The sequence below is a fragment of the Dunckerocampus dactyliophorus genome, chromosome 7, assembly GCF_027744805.1.
Source record: "Dunckerocampus dactyliophorus isolate RoL2022-P2 chromosome 7, RoL_Ddac_1.1, whole genome shotgun sequence".
Classification (NCBI taxonomy): domain Eukaryota; kingdom Metazoa; phylum Chordata; class Actinopteri; order Syngnathiformes; family Syngnathidae; genus Dunckerocampus; species Dunckerocampus dactyliophorus.
The window spans coordinates 31,440,576-31,458,703 of NC_072825.1; the positions used below are offsets into that span (position 1 = coordinate 31,440,576).

The following is an 18,128-nucleotide window of genomic DNA, read 5'->3' on the forward strand; positions in this document are numbered from 1 at the left end:
TTAAAAAGGAAAAGCCTCCAATGTGGCTGAATGACAACAATTGTGCAAAATTCCTCCCCAGCGCTGGAAGAGACTCATTGCAAGTTATCACAAACGCTTGATTGCAGTTGTTGCTGCTAAGGGGGGCCAACCACTTATTAGCTTTAGGGGGCCATCACTTTTTCACACAGGGACATGTAGCTTTGGATTTTTTTCTCCCTTAATGATAAAAGTTTAAATACATACAAACATTTAAGTGGGACAAACATCCAAAAAAGAAATCAGGAAGGGGGCAAACACTTTTTCCCACCACTGCCATAGATGATGTATCTACTACATGTATATTGGGTAATAGGAATGTACAGATGACTATATGGGTGTTATTTCATGTTTAGATGGCTCGAATAATGTTAACAAATGTATTTTTAAGATTGTAAACTAGTACAAAAACAAGAGATTGCTGTATTGCCTCATGGGCCAGCCGCCTCCGGAGTTAGTCATCCTCATATCCAACAGATGAAGACGTGCTGAAAAAAGCTTGCAGTTTGTGGAAGTTTAAATAAGCATTACCGCCACCTGCAGGACTGGAGTGGAACAGTGTCAGTCATATGAGTTAAGACTTGTGGCACAGTACCAACCAAAAGTCTGGAGACGCTTTTTTTATTCGAGGGCGTGAGAAAGTGTGCTCAAACTTTTGAAGGTTTACAGCGGTTGCATGCTTTCCTCAGATTGTCTCCCCTTCCTGTCTGGCAGCTCCCACCTGCTCCCTGGAAGTGGTCTTCATCCTGGACAGCTCAGAGAGCGCCAAGATCTCCCTGTTTGAAAAGCAGAAGGGTTTCGTGCTGAGCTTCAGCACTCGCCTGTCCATGCTGCAGGTGGCCGGCTGGACGCTGAACGTGCGAATGGCCGCCCTCCAGTACAGCAGCACCGTGTCGGTGGAGCACAGGTTCTCGGCTTGGAAAAATCTAGACTCCTTCCACGGCCCGGTCAGCGTCATGAGCTACATCGGACACGGCACCTACACCACCTACGCCATCTCCAACGCCACGCAGTTGCTGGTGCAGGAGACGCCGGCCGACAGCGTCAGGGTGGCCGTGCTGATGACGGACGGGGTGGACCACCCCCGGAACCCGGACGTGGTCGCGGCCGCGGCGGAGGCCAAAGCTAACGGGATCAAGATCTTCGCCGTGGGCTTGTCGGACATCGCTCGGCAGAGTCGGAACAGCGCCAAGCTGCGGGCCGTCGCCAGTGCGCCCGCTCAGCAGTTTGTTCAGAGTCTTCTGGATCCTCAACTGGAGCAGAAGCTGCTCAAAGAGATGGTGAGTGCTGCCCACTAAACACCAAATAACACCCGCCCAGGCCAAACATTCTTTTTAGTTCTAGAAAGAATGACAAGCCATGCAATGCTGTTCCACCCCAGCCCTGTAGGTGGCGGTAATGAGTGGTACAAAGTACTTTTTCACCACAGCTCTATCTGCTGGATCCAGTGGGTCACTGCCCCATTTGGTTCAAGTGAAAAGAAATGTCTGCATCGATACTGTATGCATTTTTGGCATGAGACAGACCCTTTCCTCGGTCACAATAAGTTCCATTTCCTGTTCTATGGCTATCACTACACCTTGCCTCTTTGCCATCACTGGTGCCCTTTTGCAGTGGCATCACAAGCAAGCCAAAGAAAAAGCAACCACACCGGTGCGGGAGTTCATCTTTTCAATGCTCACTGAGCTGAAGTCTCACCAGATCTGCTGACATTTCACGTGACAATCAGGTCTTCAAGCTATTTTTACAATTAAAGCATAAGGTCGGAATTTGAACAGCACAAAATCTTCATTTTATGAGAGCGAAGATATTATATCACGAGAAAAAGTCATTAACTCATTCGACACCAAAGACATATTTGTACATTTTTCTAAACCCCGACGCCCGCTTCCAAAGACGTGTTCATACGTAAATTGTAATAATGGTAACTATGAGAATAAAGTCAAAATACCAAGAGAAAAAGTTGCAATTTTAGACGTAAAAAGTATTAACATAAACCTACAAAAATAAAGTTGTCACATTATGACAACGATCGCAATCACAAGAATAAAACCTTTGTTTTTACAAGAAAAGTATTTTTACAATAATATTCATAATTCTGCAAGTATGTAGTCAGAATTTTGCAACCACAAAATGGGGATTTTATGGGAAGGAAGACATTATGTTACGAGAAAAAGTCAAGACATCAAAGTAATAATGGGTAATTATGAGAATAAAGTGGAAATAAGGGAAAGCCATCATTTTACATGCAGAAATAAAGTCCTCGAATTATGAGAATGATTATAATTGAAAGAACGAAGTCTACATTTTTACGAGAAAAGTATTTTTTTAATAATATTTGTCATATTACAAGCGTAAAGTTGGACTTTTTACGAGAACAAAATTGTTATTTGATGAGAAGGAAGACGTTATATTACAAGAAAAAGTTGTAGTTTTACAGCACGGTGGTCTAGCGGTTAGCATGTTGGCCACACAGTCACAGTCAGGAGATCAGGAAGATCTGGGTTCGATTTCTGTGTGGAGTTTGCATGTTTGCTTTTCTCCGGGTTTCCTCCCACATTCCAAAAACCTGCATGTTAGCTTCATTGCAGACTCTAAATTGTCCTAAATTGTGAATGGTTGTTTGTCTATATGTGCCCTGCCATTGGCTGGCCACCAGTCCAGGGTGTACCCCGCCTGTTGCCCCAAGTCAGCTGGGATAGGCTCCAGCACACCCCCGCAACCCTATTGAGGAAGAGCGGCATAGAAAATGGATGGATGGATGCGACAAGGGAAAGTTGGAATTTTACAAACATGAACGTACTGTAAATCTACGAAAATAAAGCCCTGGAATTACGAGAATGATTGTAATCTCAAAGGTAACGCCTTCATTTTTACAAGAAAAGCATGTTTACGATAATATTTAGAATTTTGCAGGTACTGTCGGAATTTTCCGAGAACAAAATTGTACATTTCCCAGAATGACGTCACGATGTTATTTCTTTAGTGGCATCGCAAACAAGCCAAAGAAAAAGCAAAACACACTGGTGGGGGAGTTTGCCTTTAAGAAGCTCTAGCCTGACGAGACTTGCAGACATTTCGAGTGGTGGCGATGGTGACACTTAGAGTTTTAAGACACGTTTTTCTGTAAAAGTTTGGTTGAACTCTTGAGCGTGCTTTGTTGTTGTGCTTGCAGGGTACAGTCGTACTGGAAGAGGTACGTGTTTGCAATTGTATTCCACATTTTGTAATCCGGCGCGGGTGGATGGCGGCCCTGACTCATCATCTCCTCGCCTCCTTAGTGTCCGGAAGCTCAGGTGTGTTTGTGTGAAAGAGGAGAGCGAGGCCCCCCAGGAGTTCCGGTGGGTTTTGAGCGGCTGAAAACCCTTTTCTTCACCCTGAATGAATACCAACACTCAGTACAAATGTTAAAATGACTCATTTCAGGGCAGAAAAGGCGAGGCGGGTTTCAGAGGGCCGCCTGGTCCTCCGGGAGGCAGGGTAGGTCACAATGAACTATAAGACAAGGAAAAGGAAAGCACACAACGGTCTCACTGTGGGTCTGTGTCGTCACTCAAGGGGGAGCCCGGCGTGAACGGTCCACCTGGGAGTGACGGTCCAGAGGTAAAATGTAACCTGCTCTTATTTTGTGTTGTTTATGTGGGGATGGAGGAGGCTCTTATTGTTGAAGGCTGTCTTGCAGGGTCGTCCGGGTTACAAGGGGAACAAGGTCAGAAGCTCTTATCTCCATCATGTCAACATAAGCACTTTAAAAGCTTGAAATGTTTCTTTCAGGGGGAGAGGGGAGATTGTGGCCCTCCTGGGGGTAAAGGTGACCCGGTATGTTTTTTATTAACAGCATTATTTTCATTCAAAGCTCTTCATTAGCGCTCCTAATTAATCAAGTGGCATCTTTTAGGGTTCGGAGGGGCCTCCTGGACTCCAAGGACCAAAGGGAAAACAGGTACCTTTTACTCATTTTAGTGAAGAAACTAGAGTGTGCAAATACCAGAATTCAAGTTGTAATTATGTGCAGGAGAAGTTGGGATTTCACGATAATTAAGTCGTACAGAAAAAGTCTGAATTTCCAAAGTATAAAATTAGAATTTTATGAGAAAAAAGTCGTCATTTCATCAAAAAAATGTTTGCGATTTTAAGCAAATAAAAGAATAAAGTAGAAATTTTACAAATATTAACAAAAAAGCTCTGAACATAAAATAACAGAATAGCCAGAATATTGTCAGAATTACAATAATGCCCTAATTTAGTCTTTTCACGTAAATAGTCACAATTTTAAAATGAATAAAGTCGCAATTTAACGACAATTAGGTCATATTATTACGACAAAAAGCCTCAATTTTAGAGGATGATTCAATTTTCAAAATCATAATAAGGTCACAATTACAAGAACAAAATGAAATTATTACGAGGGAAAGCTGTCATTTGACTATAAATAGCATAGCATAAAAGTTATGTTACTAGCATTAACCTCCGAGAATCATGTCGCAATTACAAGAATAAAGCCTTCATCTTTCCAGTCTTTTTACATTCATTTACATTTTACAATCAGACATTCTTTTTATTTTTATTTTACCAAAATACAGTTGTAATCTTACAAGTATAAAGTTGTAATTTTACCAGAATGAAGTCACTATATTACGGTTTCCTCCCGCATTCCAAAAACATGCATGCTAGCTTCATTGGAGACTCTAAATGGTCCATAGGTATGAATGGGAGTGTTTGTCTATATGTGCCCTGCCATTGGCTGGACACCAGGCCAGGGTGTACCCCGCCTGTCGCCCCAAGTCAGCTGGGATAGGCTCCAGCATACCCCCGCGACCCTAATGAGGAGGAGCAGCATAGAAAATGGATGGATGGATTTTGCAAGTTGGAATTTCACAGAAACAGAATTAAGTCATCATACTACGAGAGAAAGTCGCAATTTTATGAGCGTGAAGTTAATATGTAATAATGACTAAATATATGAATCAAGGCAAAATATGAGAATGACCTTGAAATATTACCTTTTTCTTTTCTTTTACTAGTAAAATGTCATAATTACATAAACCTATGAGAATAAAGTAATGAAATTAGGTGAACAATTACAATCATAAGCACCAGCATAAAGCCTAAATGCTTACGAGATAAGTATTTTTACAGTAAGTTTTAATTGTACAAGTGTAAAGTCAAAATTTTATGAGAACAAAATTGCAAATGATTCAGAATGGAGGCATTATGTTCCGGGAAAAAGTCATAATTACAAAAAGCCGCAATTTTACGAGCATTAAAGTAAACTGGAATAACGACTACTTATAAGAATAAAGGCAAATATTATGGGAATAAGGTTGAAATATTCGGGAAAAAATGTTGTACGTCATTTTACAAGTAAAAATATCATTTTACAAGAGTTAACATAAATGGAGAATGAAGTCATTAGCATCATAAGCACAAGAATAAAGTCTTTATTCTTACGACAAAAGTATTTTTCCGATTATAGCTGTCATTTACATTTTTGAAATAGAAATATAGTTTGGTATAAATATATCGTATTTTACAATTTAGAGTATAAAGTAGGAATTTTACGAGGACAAAAATCATACTTTTACAAGAATGAAGTCATTATATTAGGAGAAAAAGTTGCAATTTGACAAGAAGCAAAGTGAAAGTAAATTGTAATAATGAGCACTTCTAAGAATACGGTAAAGGCAAAATATGATGAGAATAATAAAGTGGAAATATTAGGAGGAAAACTTGTAATTTCACAGGTAAAAAGTCGCATTATGGGAGAATCATAGCTACAATCCTAAACGTAAAGTGGAACGATGTGGTGATTGGAAGAATAAAGTCGTTGGATGGACTATCACCAACAAAAGCAAAGCGTGGTAATCCAGTTTAGTCGTATTTGAATCCAGAAGCAATTCCATCCTCTTTTCATTGTTATTTGACGTCCCCGTCGTCCTTTGATACAAAAGACGGCCGTCAAAGTGTCCACTGTGACGACTGCTGGTGGAGTCTGCCCTTTGTTCACCTCTGCACTAATGGAATGTGAATATTGGCTTCCGTCTAATCCTGATTCCAAAGCAGGGAATTCAGGCTTGCAGGATATTTTTCTTTTGCAGGAACACACTTTGTATGGCGGGATTAGCACGGCGACCTGGACGCTTAGTTGTCGGAATAAAGCGTGTTGCTTTTTGAGCGAGGCCTGAGAAAGTACATGAAAGACCTGGATGTTGACTTTAATCCACCTCTTGTCTGATTTGTATTCATCCCACCTGCTACAAGACGACATTTTTTATCACATTCTTTTGCCACATACTGTATGTTAGAACAGGGGTGCCCAAAGTGCACTACTACTAATTGTTTAGAGACTGTGCCGCTCACGAGGCAATGAGGAAATGATAGACCTGTCTTTGGCAATCAGTGCACTCGCAACAAGCTAGTCAACCCATTGCAAGTCACAGGAGGCCATCATATACACCAGTATAACAACATAACAGTCCGACTCGGGGTGTCATCTTTCAAAGACCACTACATTCATCACACATCAAGTTAACACTCACTTTCCCACAAGGCATTGCGTCTAAGCAACGCATTCATTGGGGTGCTGCAATGACGTCTGCTTCCCTCTGGGCTTTGGGCTCCGGGTCCTCTGGCTTCCTCTGATCAGAAGCAGCATTGCAGTGACATTTTCTATGCTTGCTATGCTCTTCCGATGAACCGGTTTTCTCAAACGAAATACATTATGGGACAATTTTAAAATGTTGGGTTTTTTTTATATAAAACTCGTATTGATACATGTTTCTATATTTCTTGAGGTATAACTTTTGGGTGTTAAGTTGTTGTGTGACGAGTTTAATGTTGTAAGATGAAACCGAGTCAGACTGAGTAATGACCTCCTGCAATTTCCAAGCTCGCTTGGGTTGACAAGCTCATCGGGAGTTTTTTCATAGCTCATGATAGGCTCCTGTCAAATAAAGAGCTGACTGGTCCTCGTGGACTCGTGCAAATAAGAACAAATCTGTTTTTTTCCTCTAAGTTTCGTGGGCGTGGCTCACACACCGGTGCGGCTTATACACCGAAATTTACGGCAATTTTCTTTTATTTAATTCTGTGAATAAAGTTGTAATGTTAGCAGAGAAAAGTTGTAAATGTAGTGACTTAAGTCATGATATCACAAGGAAAAAGTGTCAAGTTGTGAGAATGAAGTCATGGTATCGCGCTCATAAATATGTAAAAAATCTATTTGACAAGTATAGCTGCAATGTCAGGAGAATAAATCTAAAAATATGACATGCACAAAGTCGTCATTTTCTAACAATACGGTAGGTGCCATTTTTCCGAACATAAATGCAAATTCGGAGTAAGAAAAGAATGAAGCAGTCATTTTAAGCAAACAACGCGCATGAATGTAAATATAGAATCAAACTCCAACAGCAGCGTATCTTGACCCACACCGGGTTGATGTTGGTTTCTTCCGTTTCTCTACAAGCAGCCCTCAGCGGAAACGGTTTGTGTTAGGAAACGACCCACAACAATGCAGCCCACATTTCATGCTAATACATGAAAGCTACTTTCTATACTGAATTACGTAAGCTATTTCATGTATTTTGCAGGGAGAGCTTGGACCACCCGGTGACGTTGGCCGTGAGGGACCACCTGGGCAAAAAGTAACTTTGACGAGGACCATAATGAGGCTTCAAAATCCAAAAGTCTTGTGTGGGGATAAACAGCATCATTGTTGCCAATTTATGGAGGGTTTGTAGGTTATTTTCCCAGAAAGGACGCCGCCATGGCCTTTGCTGCTAGACGTAGACTTCATACACAATGACGCACATACAGTAAAGGACCCTCAGGGGGGAAGCCCACGGCCATGAAGCTTCTGCCGAGCGTTGAGCTGACCCACAGCTTTTTGACAAAGATGTCTTTATCGCCGGCGAATATGGTTGATTTACAGCACATGGGAAAATATTACGCATTCATTCAGAGGAGGGAGGACAAAGCTCTCTTCTTTAGTGCCAAAATGCCACAAAATGATTGCAGCTATGAACTATTTGGACATTTTAAAGGCTGCATGATGACAAATAGAGCTGCATACCTTGATGTACTTCAACGCTGTGTTAATACTATACATTGGAGAAACATCTAGACATTGATACTTACTGTACGTGAACGTTGTCCTGTTGCAGGGCGACCGAGGGCCTGGTGGTGACCCGGGACCACCGGGAAACTTTGGTATTGGCTTTCCAGGAGCCAAGGTGATGTCTACCTTTATTAATAAAAAAACAAATATGTCAGTGGCTTGAATAGCCAAGATATTTGGATGTGTAGTGCACTAAAGTGATGTGTGATGCCTTCAGGGTGAAAAGGGCATCCAGGGAAGGCCGGGTCCAACAGGTCCACTTGGCACTGGAGAACCAGGACTACCAGTGAGTACTTCCACAATCTATTTCTGAAATATGTTTTTGTATGATCACAATGGTGTTTCCCATGCATTGGCCCGCCATGGATTTAAATACACTCCTGATCACAATTTTAAAACCAGTTGAAAAATTGTTTTGCACTGCCGGACCTTTAAGGAGGTTCTAAGTAGAGCTTCAACATGCAAAAAGACAAAATCATTTAAGCAAGTACAAGTAATTTATTCCAAACAAGCATTCAAGTGGAATGGGCTGTTCATCAGCTGATCCAAAGTTTAAGAACTTCAAAATGAAAAAGAAATCTAATGTTGAAAAAAGGACTGAGTAATTAGTAGCTGCACCATTTTTCTTAATCACCTAAAAATAGGTCTGAGCATGCTTGATGCCAGTGTTTCCAGGAGGCCAGTAGGCATGCTGCTTCATGGAGGGCATCCTCTGTCTGGAACTGATGCCCATTTTTGTAAACTTCCCTTGCCGTCCAACCCCAAAATCGTGAGGTTATTCCTCTGGAAGGAGTATTTTGTCAGGCGGGCAGTGTGAACTGCAGCGTTGGCCTGTTGAAAACCACACAGACGAGGGATGCCCCCTGAAACATCTCCATATAGCCACCTGCCGTTTGACACCCCTGCACAACCTGGAGCTCCATTGTTCCACTGAAGGAAAAATGAAAAAAATGCCTGTCGACACCGGTGAGGGCTGATCAACACAATGCCTCCGCGTCGATGGAGAGATAAGAGTCCGGCCTGCTAGCCTTGCGGGGGCTTCTGCTTCTTGAACAGGTGGTTTACATCCTTCTCTTGGATGGACAAAGGTGTCACTTTTGGGAGCCTCTGGAGAGGGCAGCTGAGGTGAGGCTCCTGCAGTGATGGGTTGCGGCTCAGAGGTGTGATGGCGGCTGAAATCAGGAGTGCATGAACTGTCATGCAGCTCAACAATCCAACCGTGTTCAAAGAGAGAAAGCGTTTTTGCCTTTGCCATCAAGAAATCATGACAGTGTGACAGAAAATGACATGCAATCCACATTTTGCCAGGATCTTGAACTTGAGGTCAGCTGAGGAACAGCCTATTTCACTTTAATGCTTGTCTGCAATAAGTTGCTTACTCAAAAAAAATTGTTTCACTCCCATTTTTTTTTCTTTGCATTTTGGTTTTAAAAATTTTGATCAAGAGTGTAGATTTGGCCCTTGCTCACAAACACATTATACTGGGACTGAATGTCGCTTGTCCTTCCACCTCCATGCGCACCAGTCTGCCAGAGAATAAGAAGGAGGGATCAGTCTTGCCAACTTAGCCACTTTGCCGCTATTTTTAGCGAGTATTCAGACCCCTCTAGATTCAAACAAGCCTTATTGGACACTTTTGGAGAGTCTAACATGAAAGCACACATTGGTCTTCTCAAGGAGCAGCGGGTGCTTTCACTGTTCGTCTCCCACAGATTACATGCACATGCGTCATGGCCGATTATACAAACTTGACGATTGATTTCATCATTTCCTGTGTGATTGGCTGGGTGCAATCACATGCTTCCGCTGCCTGGTTGTAGTTTTTCACTTGATGAAAGGACTACAGAGCTATTTGAACCACAAAGCATGCGTAATAAGAACGAACACGTACGGTATGGAAATGCATGTTAGCCCCAAATTTTGAAGGGTTTTTTTAATGGTTAAAAAACAATCCAAAAAATATTTTAAGAAGGCGTTTCCTAAAAATATACTAATAACAGCGCAGTAATGCATCTGCACAGCACGTACAATACAAGGTACACTGCTGTGCTGCACACTGTGTCAGGTAAACACATTTAACCGTCTAAAATAGAAAGAGCATCTGCTGTGTTTACAACGCCAAGTTGTAAAAGACAATATGACACCTTGTTACGCAATCACAGGAAACGAAGATTAATGGGCTCCAGTTTCCATGAAGGCATCCCGTTGCTGCGTGGCCCGCAGGGGACATTCACTAGAACATGTCGATGTTTACTCACTTACTGTACATGCTTGATTCAACGCCGGCTGCCTGTTTCAGGGCCCTCTTGGACCACCTGGACCACGAGGAAACCCTGGAACCCCTGGAGAGGGTCCTGCAGGGCCAAAGGTGGGTGGGTCGGTCTGCAAACATTCAACTGTCTTATTCAACGTAACTTTTGTTGTGATTTGGCAACATGTACGACACTGAATCAATTTCATGACAGATTTTTTTTTGTTTTAGAGGTGGGGGAATAGTCTGGTCTATCTTTAATAATCTCTCATTTCATCGCACTTTTAAGGTGGAAATTATGAAAATAAACGCAAGAGAACCTCTAAGGTCCAACGGAATCGGTTCTAGTTATAGCTATCATAGAAGTACAGGCAATGTTTTAAGTGGAATTCTAACAATATTAACTGTCATACAAGTGTAAAAAGAAGTCAACCGCTGGCAATGGTAAAGGGTAAAAACAAACGACCAGGACAAAGTAATGTGGTTCTCGCAAAATGTGCCTGTTGTTAACATTCCTCGTTGTCTTACAAGTGTAAAAAGAAGTTAACTGGTGGTAATAGTGAAAGGTAAACACAATAAAACAGTCTTAATTTTGATAACAATTCAAAGCGTGCGTGTGACACAGCTAGTTAAACAGCAGCCTACCAGAAAAGTCATCCACTGCTGTCATCGTCCTCCTGCGGCTTTTTCAGTGTCGGAATTGAACAGCCTCAGAATTCCTTCGTCACGCATCGGAAGTCTCGCTCTCTTTCACTGTCGCTCTCGCCTGGAGGCAAATACGCCCTTCAGCTTGTACTGTACTCCTCTTCATCACGCAGGTTTTCCAAACAATTTAGAGAGAGTGGATTTTGGGTCACAACTCCACGCCGTCAAGATCCATTGGCAGACTGACGCAAAAGTTGCCAGATCAATCGCTTTTACCTTGAAAGTTGCATCATATGCATTTCTTTGTCTGTTTTCCATGATGCGGGTGTGTGCATGAAGCGCAAAATGGCCGTTCTGAAGCATACAAGATGTGGCGAGATTGGAACGTGAGCACAAATTAGCCGCATAAATGCAGAAGTTAACCACTGTGAATCGTAAAAGGTATAAACAAAAAAACAGTCTCGGGACGAAGCACTACAAAGGTGCGCCTCACCATCTTTTTTGAACATTCTTAATTGTCTTAGAAGAAGTTAACTGCTGGCAATAGTAAAGGTAAAAACAATAAAACACTCTTAACTTTAATAACGAGGACAAAGTAATGCAAGTGAGGATCTCGCAAATGTGCCTCGCTCATTCCATTTTTTACCATTCTTAATTGTCATACAAGTGTAAAAAGAAGTTAACCGCTGTTACCGTACTATTTGTACAATCTCAGGGTCCACTGTATTTTTGTAAGGCTACAAACTACGGTGAATACAGTCGTCCCTCGTTTATGGTGGTTCCAGACCTAACCGCAATAAATGACTTTCTGTGATATAGCATTCAATGTTAATACATTGAATATTTTAATGGCCTGAGCACAGAAAACTTGTTTATGACTTTCTAAAAATGTTTTTTTTCACATTATTAGAGCCCTGGGAACATGAAATAACACCCCTATATTCACATTTACACTCCTATCATTCATTGTTTACAACACATCAACTCAACTCTTATGCTGCAGAAACTCGAGACGGTCACGAGCTAGCAAGCTGGCGAGCTAACCAGTTAGCCTCAAATTTACATGTATTTGTTAGCAACTTAAGAAGCCAAAAACTTACCGCTTCCACACAGAGTGGGAGGAGAACTTTTTTCCACTCTATCATGTTGGACGTGCCATGGCTGACTTCATGAAAAGCTCATGGAAAACCGCCATATAGCGAGGGCGTGATGATGGAACCGCAATATTAGGCGGGACGACGGCATTACTATTAGTAGAAGTTCACATATAGTTCATATTTACACATTTTTACATGTTAGGGTGATCGAGGATTTGAAGGACCCCGGGGGAATCGTGGGCTACCTGGTATCGGGTTCAAAGGTGACAAGGTAAATAAACCTATTGTCACATGTTTATTGTCGAGGTCTCCTATACTTCACCAAAAGGCCAGAATACTGCATATTTGACAAGCATTTTTTTTCAGGGCAGCCTTGGTCCACCTGGACAGCCTGGTCCAGTTGGTTCTCCAGGTGTCGGATTCCAAGGAGAAAAGGTACAAATATCTTTTTAAAAAAAATCTATTGTATCACCAACTGGATTAGCTCTGAGAAAGAGCGACCACAAGAATAAATACCCAAAGCTACCAGGGTCTCTTACCTGCACTTTTTTCCTTCAGGGTGACCAAGGCCCTGCAGGACCAACGGGCCCCAGAGGAGCTCCAGGTGTGGGAATACCAGGACCTAAGGTACAGAACGGAAGTAGACTCCCATTAAACGTCTGATGAAATCCAAACGAAGCTGCTAATCGTGATGGACGTTCAGCTGTTTAGCACTTTGATTGCGTGGAAATGAGATTAAATAAGTGTGTCCTGTCAATCAAACGGTCGGTTATTTATAATCTCAGCAAGGTGGGGGTGTCTTAATGTTCATTTCAATTTCAATGAAAGAGTAAATCACACAAATCAATATGTGTTTAATGGTGAAAACACCAGCAGCAATAAAAACAACAGTCAGATTTTGTGCTTGTGTGACATTTAGGGAAATCAGGGATTCTTAGGAGTACCAGGCCCCCCTGGCGAGAGAGGTGTGGGAGCGCAAGGACCAAAAGTAAGTATGCACAAAAAATTCCTGCAACCCCAATGGGTAAATATTACAAAAAAACTTTGATATCTCATTGTGATGTTCTCAGGGGGACATGGGAGCCGAGGGCCTACCAGGCATTCCTGGTCAGCCAGGAGAGGACGGGGTACCAGGGCAAAAGGTATCAAGGTTCACTGTATTTAGTACATATTTAGGACATCTTTCAGGTTACTTTGATTGTTTAGTTCCATTTGTCAATGTCAGGGTGACATTGGATTGCCAGGACCCAGGGGACCAGATGGCAGTCCTGGTAAAGGCGCCCCTGGAGCGAAGGTGAAGATGTTCATATTTGTAATACACAAGATTTGCTATTATCATGGCTTGTAATAGCATGAGCAGCGTTGTCATGGTCTTTTGTCAGGGGGACAGAGGGGACAGAGGGACCAGAGGTCTGCCAGGTGCTGTTGGTCCTGTGGGGCCAGTGGGACCAAAGGTTAGGATTCATTGTTTTACACCTTGGTGGGGTTGCAGTACATCAACCCGCCTCGACGTTGTAAAAAGAAACTTTGACCGTCCAGTGTTCTGGGACACAGCACAATGAGTGTTATGTCTTTAGGGGGATCCTGGATTTATCGGGCCACCGGGCGCACCAGGACAACCAGGGAGGGGTATTCCCGGTGCCAAGGTAAGACCATGCGACGCCCAAAATACAATCCTGTTTATTTAATCCGATCATCCATTCTTGTTGTTCCTCCAGGGAGATCCAGGTCCACAAGGTCCTGCTGGAGCAGTAGGTGAACCCGGTCGGGGAATAATTGGACCCAAGGTACATTCAAGGCATGATGACTTTCAATGATATACCATGACAAAGTTCTGACAATGTGGTCTGTTTTTAAAGGGTGACAGAGGGTTTCCAGGGCCTGCAGGGTTATCGGGAGGTAAAGGAGAAGGCATTCCAGGTCCTCCAGTGAGTATCAATGTAGAATGTGTCCAGCCCACGTCCTTGTCATCATTCCAAACTCTTTGCCTCAGGGGCTTCCAGGACCTCCTGGTTTGACGGGTGAGCCTGGACCAGATGGAGTCGGCTTACCAGGACCAAAGGTGTAGAAAAGATTGATGAATGGAGCATAATGAAAGATGAATTATTTAACCGCTTCTTTTGTCCAGGGAGACAGAGGCCTGCCCGGACCACCTGGGCCTGCAGGGCCGCCAGGAATAGGCCTCCTCGGGCCAAAGGTTGACATATGAATTGTGATTATCATACATTGAAGCCTTAAAGATTGATATTCCTTTTGAGAGACACGCCTTAGGCTTTTCCCTGCAGGGTTCCACTGGCGTGATAGGCCCTCCTGGTCCACAGGGCCCCGCGGGAGAGGGTATCCAAGGACAAAAGGTATAGCTTCCACCTGAAACCTGCAGGTTCCACTTTGCGAGAGTACAGATCCCAGGGTTTTTTTACTTTCTCTACAGGGAGAGCCTGGATTTCAGGGGATTCCTGGCCCAAGAGGTCCTCCTGGAATAGGACTTCAGGGAGACAAGGTACCACTATCCTGCTGATACACCCTCCACCAAAGTCCTTGAGACATACCTAAGAATATCTGATTATTATAATATCTGATGGGCTACGTTGTTGTTGCAGGGGGACCGAGGCTTCACTGGTGAGAGAGGGAAAAAGGGAGACAGTGGGTCTGCAGGAGAACCTGGATCCACCGGACCGTCGGTACTGGATTTTGTTGACAACTTATGAATGGATTGATTGATTGATGGAGATGGAAGTAGACAGGTTTGACTCTAGGAACCGGAGGACTGGGATATACTATGTCACTACATCCTGGGAGGACTAAACCCTTTCATGATGCTTGTGAAGCATTACCAGGAATATCTACTGTGAATGAACGCATACTCAGATGGTCTGTTTCTCTTTTGAACTGCAGGGACGAGTGGGACAAAAAGGTGAACCTGGACTTACAGTAAGTCAAATGATGCTCAAACTAAAGTCAGCTCAACTTGATTAATACTTCTTGAATACTGAGCTCTGCAACTCAGTCCTGAGAACCTTGATTTTTGCTGTCTTTCGCAGAGGGAAGAAATCATCCAAATCGTGAGATCGATATGCAGTAAGTCGGTAACAGAGGTACTTTCTACTTTTGTCGCACGGTGAAGTCTTGGTCTCTATCTGATGTCTCAGATTGCGGGGTGACGTGCCGGCAAAGCCCCTTGGAGCTGGTCTTTGTGATCGACAGCTCAGAGAGCGTGGGCCCAGACAACTTCAATGTCATCAAGGACTTTGTGAGCGCCCTCGTCGACCGGGCATCTGTGGCCAAGGACACCACGCGGGTGGGCGTGGTCCTCTACAGCCACATCAACATGGTGGTGGTCAGTCTCAGCCAGGAGGCATCCCTGGACGGGGTCAAGTCGGCGGTACGCTCCATGACCTACCTGGGCGAGGGCACCTTTACGGGCAGCGCCATCCAGCGGGCCAATCAGGTTTTCCGAGCGGCCAGGGCCGGGGTAAGGAAGGTGGCCATCGTCATCACGGATGGCCAGGCCGACAAGAGGGACTCGGTCGGTTTGGAGAGCGCTGTGAGGGAAGCCCGGGGAAGCAACATCGAGATGTTTGTGATCGGGGTGGTCAACACCAGCGACCCGCTGTTTGTGGAGTTCAGGAAGGAACTGGACCTCATGGCTTCAGAACCGGACAGCGACCACGTATACCTCATTGACGACTTTAAAACCCTGCCAGGTGACAATGCCCAGAGCTCATGACGCAAAAACACACTGGCTAGAACAGCAAGTAATATGAACACCGAAGCTTGAAAAGGTTAAAAATACATCAACAGATTCTGAAAACTTCGGAGACAACCACCATTAGTTTTATGGAAATAAGTGACAGAAATACTTTTGACGTCCACAAAAGTGAGTTTAGTTAGCACTCACTAGATGGTGGTAAGCTAAAAGGCTAGCTTACAGCTGTCTGTTTGTTCTATTGTAGGTTAGCCCACCTAGCTAGCAGCACACGTAGCTGTCAGCCATTTTGAATTGCATCAAAGTTAGCATCAGAAATATAACAGAAGCATCTGGATAGGTGGATAGTGTGCCAATAAATGGACACAGGTAAATGTTATTTTTTCCTTACCCTCATTTGTTGACAGTGATTAATCATTTCAGCCCTCGAGAAGAAACTCTTGAGTCGCATCTGCGAAGATGGTCAGAGTGTCTCGCTCCAGCCCGGTCCACCTCAGCCTCCACCCACGAGGGAACCCGCTGCTCCACAGAGACCAAAAATAGACAACAGAACTTCGTCAGAAACCCAAAGACTGCCGTTCTTTGACAGAGAACCTTTCAGACCGCAGACGACCATCGAGACGAAGCACACCGTCATGGCTGGAGTCAACGGGCCGATGGCCCCCACTACGAAGGCACCACGGGGGTCCCGTCCACCCATGACCTCTGCATCCTCACGTGAGTTTGACAAAATGGAAGCTTGAAGCTTGAATTATTTAGGGTATTGAAAAAAAACGTCCTACCTCCACGACAGAGCGCTGCAGTCAGATCCTGGATCCAGGGCCGTGCCGGGACTATGTGGTGAGGTGGTACTACGACGCCAGGGCCAACTCCTGCGCTCAGTTCTGGTATGGAGGCTGCCAGGGTAACGCCAACCACTTTGACAGCGAGAGGAGCTGTAAAGAAGCTTGCGTGCGTGTCTAAAATAACTATAAACATCATGACGTTCATGGTAATGTACGTACCAACATGCCTCTTTAACCAAACATGACTTTAATGTGAATAAATGTTTATTAAGCTCTTTGAAGGACACTAAAAACTTTTTTTGTGATCTACTTACTTGAACAGTGTTTTTTTTATAAAACCACTAACTATTCCGTAAAGCCAATCATGTTGTACTCTTCTTTTTTTTTTTACTTTATATTTGTTAAAATGGGGGGTGGCGCGGCTCAGGTGGTCGAGTAGAGAGTAGTCGTCTCCCAACCTGAAGGTTGTGGCTCCTGTGATTGTGTCGAAGCGTCCTTGGGCAAGATACTGAACCCCCACTTGCTCCTGATGCTGCGTCACCAGTAGGTAAATGTGCTAGCAGTGTCAAAGCGCTTTGACTGCCTTGGAGGTGGAAAAGCGCCACATGGACCACAAAATCTTACTTTAAATACAGTGTAATGTCATTAAAGAATAAAGCTATTTTTGAATCATTGCTGTCACATTGAGTTTGCTTATTTAAAAGGACTCAAATAAAAAAATTTAAAAAAATCAATCTGCTATACTTACATTAAATATCACTTCTGAATTACATTTGAATTATTTATTATATTAAAATACTTATTTTGCCACAAAAAAACCCTCCACATACAAGACCTTTAACAAATGAATGAATCAAACCTTCCTTTGAACAAATGAGATATGCCCTTTGTTAATGTTATAAATTATATTAGTGCCGGGACTTGTTTAATAATTACATTGGACAGACTCTGCAGGATTTTCCCTTGTTTATCACAGTGAACTGGTTCTAGAACCAGCCGCGATCATTTCCAAAGTGGGATTCAATATTAATAAATGGAATATTTTCATAGTTATAATATAGAAAACCTGCTTACTATCTTCTAAATACGTGTTTGAACATTATTAGCGCCCTCAAGACGTGAAGTAACACACAAATGTATTACCCAGTATTGTAGATATAATCAGAGAAAATAATACAAATTAGATATAAATAAGATAAAACTCACACGTTAGCGGTTCCTTGTTCATCGTTTTTCCTGGATAGCGTACTTCCAGCAGCTTTAAATGGCTTTACACTCGTATTACCCAATATAGTAGACAAAACAAGAGTAAATAAACAATTTAAGAAGTAAATAAAACTCCTGCTCAAGCAGCGTCACAGTAAATGTGTTCCCTTAGTGATGCGTCTAGTGCTTGTCTCGTTGAACAATTACTGACACCTAGTGGCCAATGTAGAACACAGTACTACATTCACAATTAGAATGCTTCTTCTGCGTTGTATTTGTATTTTGCGTCTGTGTAGGCTCT

The 18,128-nt window shown here is 43.1% G+C and overlaps 1 protein-coding gene across 6 annotated transcripts in view; it reads left to right on the forward strand.

The window, feature by feature from the left end:
• Window positions 1-17,282, forward strand: part of col28a1b (collagen, type XXVIII, alpha 1b) — a 23,238-nt gene extending 5,956 nt beyond the window's left edge. For 3 of the 6 annotated variants that reach the window (XM_054781719.1, XM_054781722.1, XM_054781721.1), the window contains exons 3-32: window positions 733-1,298; window positions 3,194-3,214; window positions 3,300-3,359; window positions 3,445-3,498; window positions 3,577-3,837; window positions 3,917-3,961; window positions 7,611-7,664; window positions 8,184-8,252; window positions 8,355-8,423; window positions 10,437-10,505; window positions 12,333-12,401; window positions 12,497-12,565; window positions 12,689-12,757; window positions 13,050-13,118; window positions 13,201-13,272; window positions 13,356-13,424; window positions 13,513-13,584; window positions 13,708-13,776; window positions 13,849-13,917; window positions 13,990-14,058; window positions 14,124-14,192; window positions 14,259-14,327; window positions 14,416-14,484; window positions 14,562-14,630; window positions 14,731-14,811; window positions 15,026-15,061; window positions 15,172-15,208; window positions 15,280-15,834; window positions 16,260-16,553; window positions 16,630-17,282. In XM_054781719.1, coding sequence (XP_054637694.1) covers window positions 733-1,298; window positions 3,194-3,214; window positions 3,300-3,359; window positions 3,445-3,498; window positions 3,577-3,837; window positions 3,917-3,961; window positions 7,611-7,664; window positions 8,184-8,252; window positions 8,355-8,423; window positions 10,437-10,505; window positions 12,333-12,401; window positions 12,497-12,565; window positions 12,689-12,757; window positions 13,050-13,118; window positions 13,201-13,272; window positions 13,356-13,424; window positions 13,513-13,584; window positions 13,708-13,776; window positions 13,849-13,917; window positions 13,990-14,058; window positions 14,124-14,192; window positions 14,259-14,327; window positions 14,416-14,484; window positions 14,562-14,630; window positions 14,731-14,811; window positions 15,026-15,061; window positions 15,172-15,208; window positions 15,280-15,834; window positions 16,260-16,553; window positions 16,630-16,799 — 3,413 coding nt within the window. In that variant the 3' untranslated portion in view covers window positions 16,800-17,282. The remainder of the gene's footprint in view (window positions 1-732; window positions 1,299-3,193; window positions 3,215-3,299; window positions 3,360-3,444; window positions 3,499-3,576; window positions 3,838-3,916; window positions 3,962-7,610; window positions 7,665-8,183; window positions 8,253-8,354; window positions 8,424-10,436; window positions 10,506-12,332; window positions 12,402-12,496; window positions 12,566-12,688; window positions 12,758-13,049; window positions 13,119-13,200; window positions 13,273-13,355; window positions 13,425-13,512; window positions 13,585-13,707; window positions 13,777-13,848; window positions 13,918-13,989; window positions 14,059-14,123; window positions 14,193-14,258; window positions 14,328-14,415; window positions 14,485-14,561; window positions 14,631-14,730; window positions 14,812-15,025; window positions 15,062-15,171; window positions 15,209-15,279; window positions 15,835-16,259; window positions 16,554-16,629) is intronic. The other 3 variants (XM_054781723.1, XM_054781724.1, XM_054781720.1) reach the window with 3 other exon arrangements.
• The last annotated feature ends 846 nt before the right edge of the window (window positions 17,283-18,128 follow it).